The sequence below is a fragment of the Branchiostoma floridae genome, chromosome 17 (genome assembly GCF_000003815.2).
Source record: "Branchiostoma floridae strain S238N-H82 chromosome 17, Bfl_VNyyK, whole genome shotgun sequence".
In the NCBI taxonomy this organism is placed as follows: Eukaryota; Metazoa; Chordata; class Leptocardii; order Amphioxiformes; family Branchiostomatidae; genus Branchiostoma; species Branchiostoma floridae.
Window position 1 is genome coordinate 9,896,051 of NC_049995.1, and position 1,529 is coordinate 9,897,579.

Here is a 1,529-nt window from a genome sequence, read left to right on the forward strand (position 1 = left end):
ATTTACAGTACAGATCATTACATGTAGATATGGAGACTATATAATGAAGGTTTTAGATATGTCGAATCTTCCTTTTCTTAGCTTTTCAAAAGCTAGCTGACGATCGAGTTGAAATGTCTTACCGTTGACTTAAGAGAACCCTTCCGTTCGGAGAAATGCGGATCATAACGTTGTCTTGGAAGACGTCTTGAACAAAGCCGTCAACCAGGTTAGTGAAGAACAAGTCGGGGGTCCAGATCAGGTCTACGTCTTCTCCTGAAAATACATATTTGATGGTTTGAAGTTTTTAGTGAACTGCCGTTGATTGATATAGGGTTACTACTATGTCGTGACTTCACTCAAAAGTTTGGAAGAATTGTGTTGCCGTATAGTGTGTCTTTGTATCTACTTGTTATGAGGATATATGTGCGTGTTAAGCTAAGGGCACAACCCGCCGTACATGCAATTTGTCCGTATGTTTTTTGGAAGGCTACGTCCGTCACGTATTTCTGAAAACGTTCAGCGTTGTCCGCACTGGCAAGTAAGGGGGGCGAATCCGCAGCCCGATGGCACACATTCAATGTTTTGCCTGCACGTGAAGTTATACGGCATGTCTGCGTGCTCGAAAATACGTCGGTTTCCCTACGAGTTCGTACGGAGGCGGGACTTACCACTTACGGATCCAAAAATATTGCCCACGTTTTGGCACGTAGACAGCACGTATTTGCACGTACAACGGGTTATGCATCTAGCTTTTGCGAGCGCTCGTGTTTGCGTGTATGTGTATGTGCCTGTGTCTATGAGTGTGAGTTTGAGTGTCTGTGTGTGCATGTGTGGTTCTGAGTAGGTTTCTGTGTGCGTGTACATCGGTGCTAGCTTGCGTAATGTGTTTCTTACGCAAGTAAAGGGGGTGAGGTCTGCCATCTTTAGATAACTTTCTTATGTTTCTCAATTGAAATGATTTCCATAAGCGATACTTTAAATATTAATTGATCTGATAATTGATCGATTTTTGACACCAATACTCTGTCTTTTATGATTGCCTTATTACCTGAAAGACTGATGGACCTTGAGTCATTGGTCTGAAAGCCAAGCCGATCGTCTTGCCAGTGTTGTCGGACATACATGGTGACGGTCAGCACCTAAATAAAAAAAAGAAAGCAATCATTGAAGCCAAAATTAAAAAAAAAACTGTCATAACCAATTAGATTTCAAAATTCATAGTTTTCACAATGGAAAATTTCAATATCACCTGCTTCTTTCTTTTTTTAAATCATTAAAAGAAGGTTTGTGGATCCAACTGCGCATATGCAGAAATGGATTGTGGGTAATATGTCAAAGGTGAAAGCCCCTAACTTTTATAAAGATCATGATGCTCTATACATGTCTAGAAGTGTTTTGTTTATGTCCAAGGGGTCTTTGACATATCGCCCACAATACATTTTGCTGTGAATGCGCATTTGAAATCATAAGCCTCCTTAAACACCATTCTTAAGGGCTATATCTTACCGGTTTAAACCATCCATGACAATATCGGTGATAAACATGGA

The 1,529-nt window shown here is 40.6% G+C and overlaps 1 protein-coding gene across 1 annotated transcript in view; it reads right to left on the reverse strand.

The window, feature by feature from the left end:
• LOC118405170 (gamma-aminobutyric acid receptor subunit rho-1-like) overlaps positions 1-1,529 on the reverse strand; it is a gene marked incomplete in the record, with an annotated part of 10,329 nt that overhangs the window by 3,541 nt on the left and 5,259 nt on the right. The window contains 2 exon segments of the mRNA XM_035804592.1: positions 123-255; positions 1,031-1,121. Coding sequence (XP_035660485.1) covers positions 123-255; positions 1,031-1,121 — 224 coding nt within the window.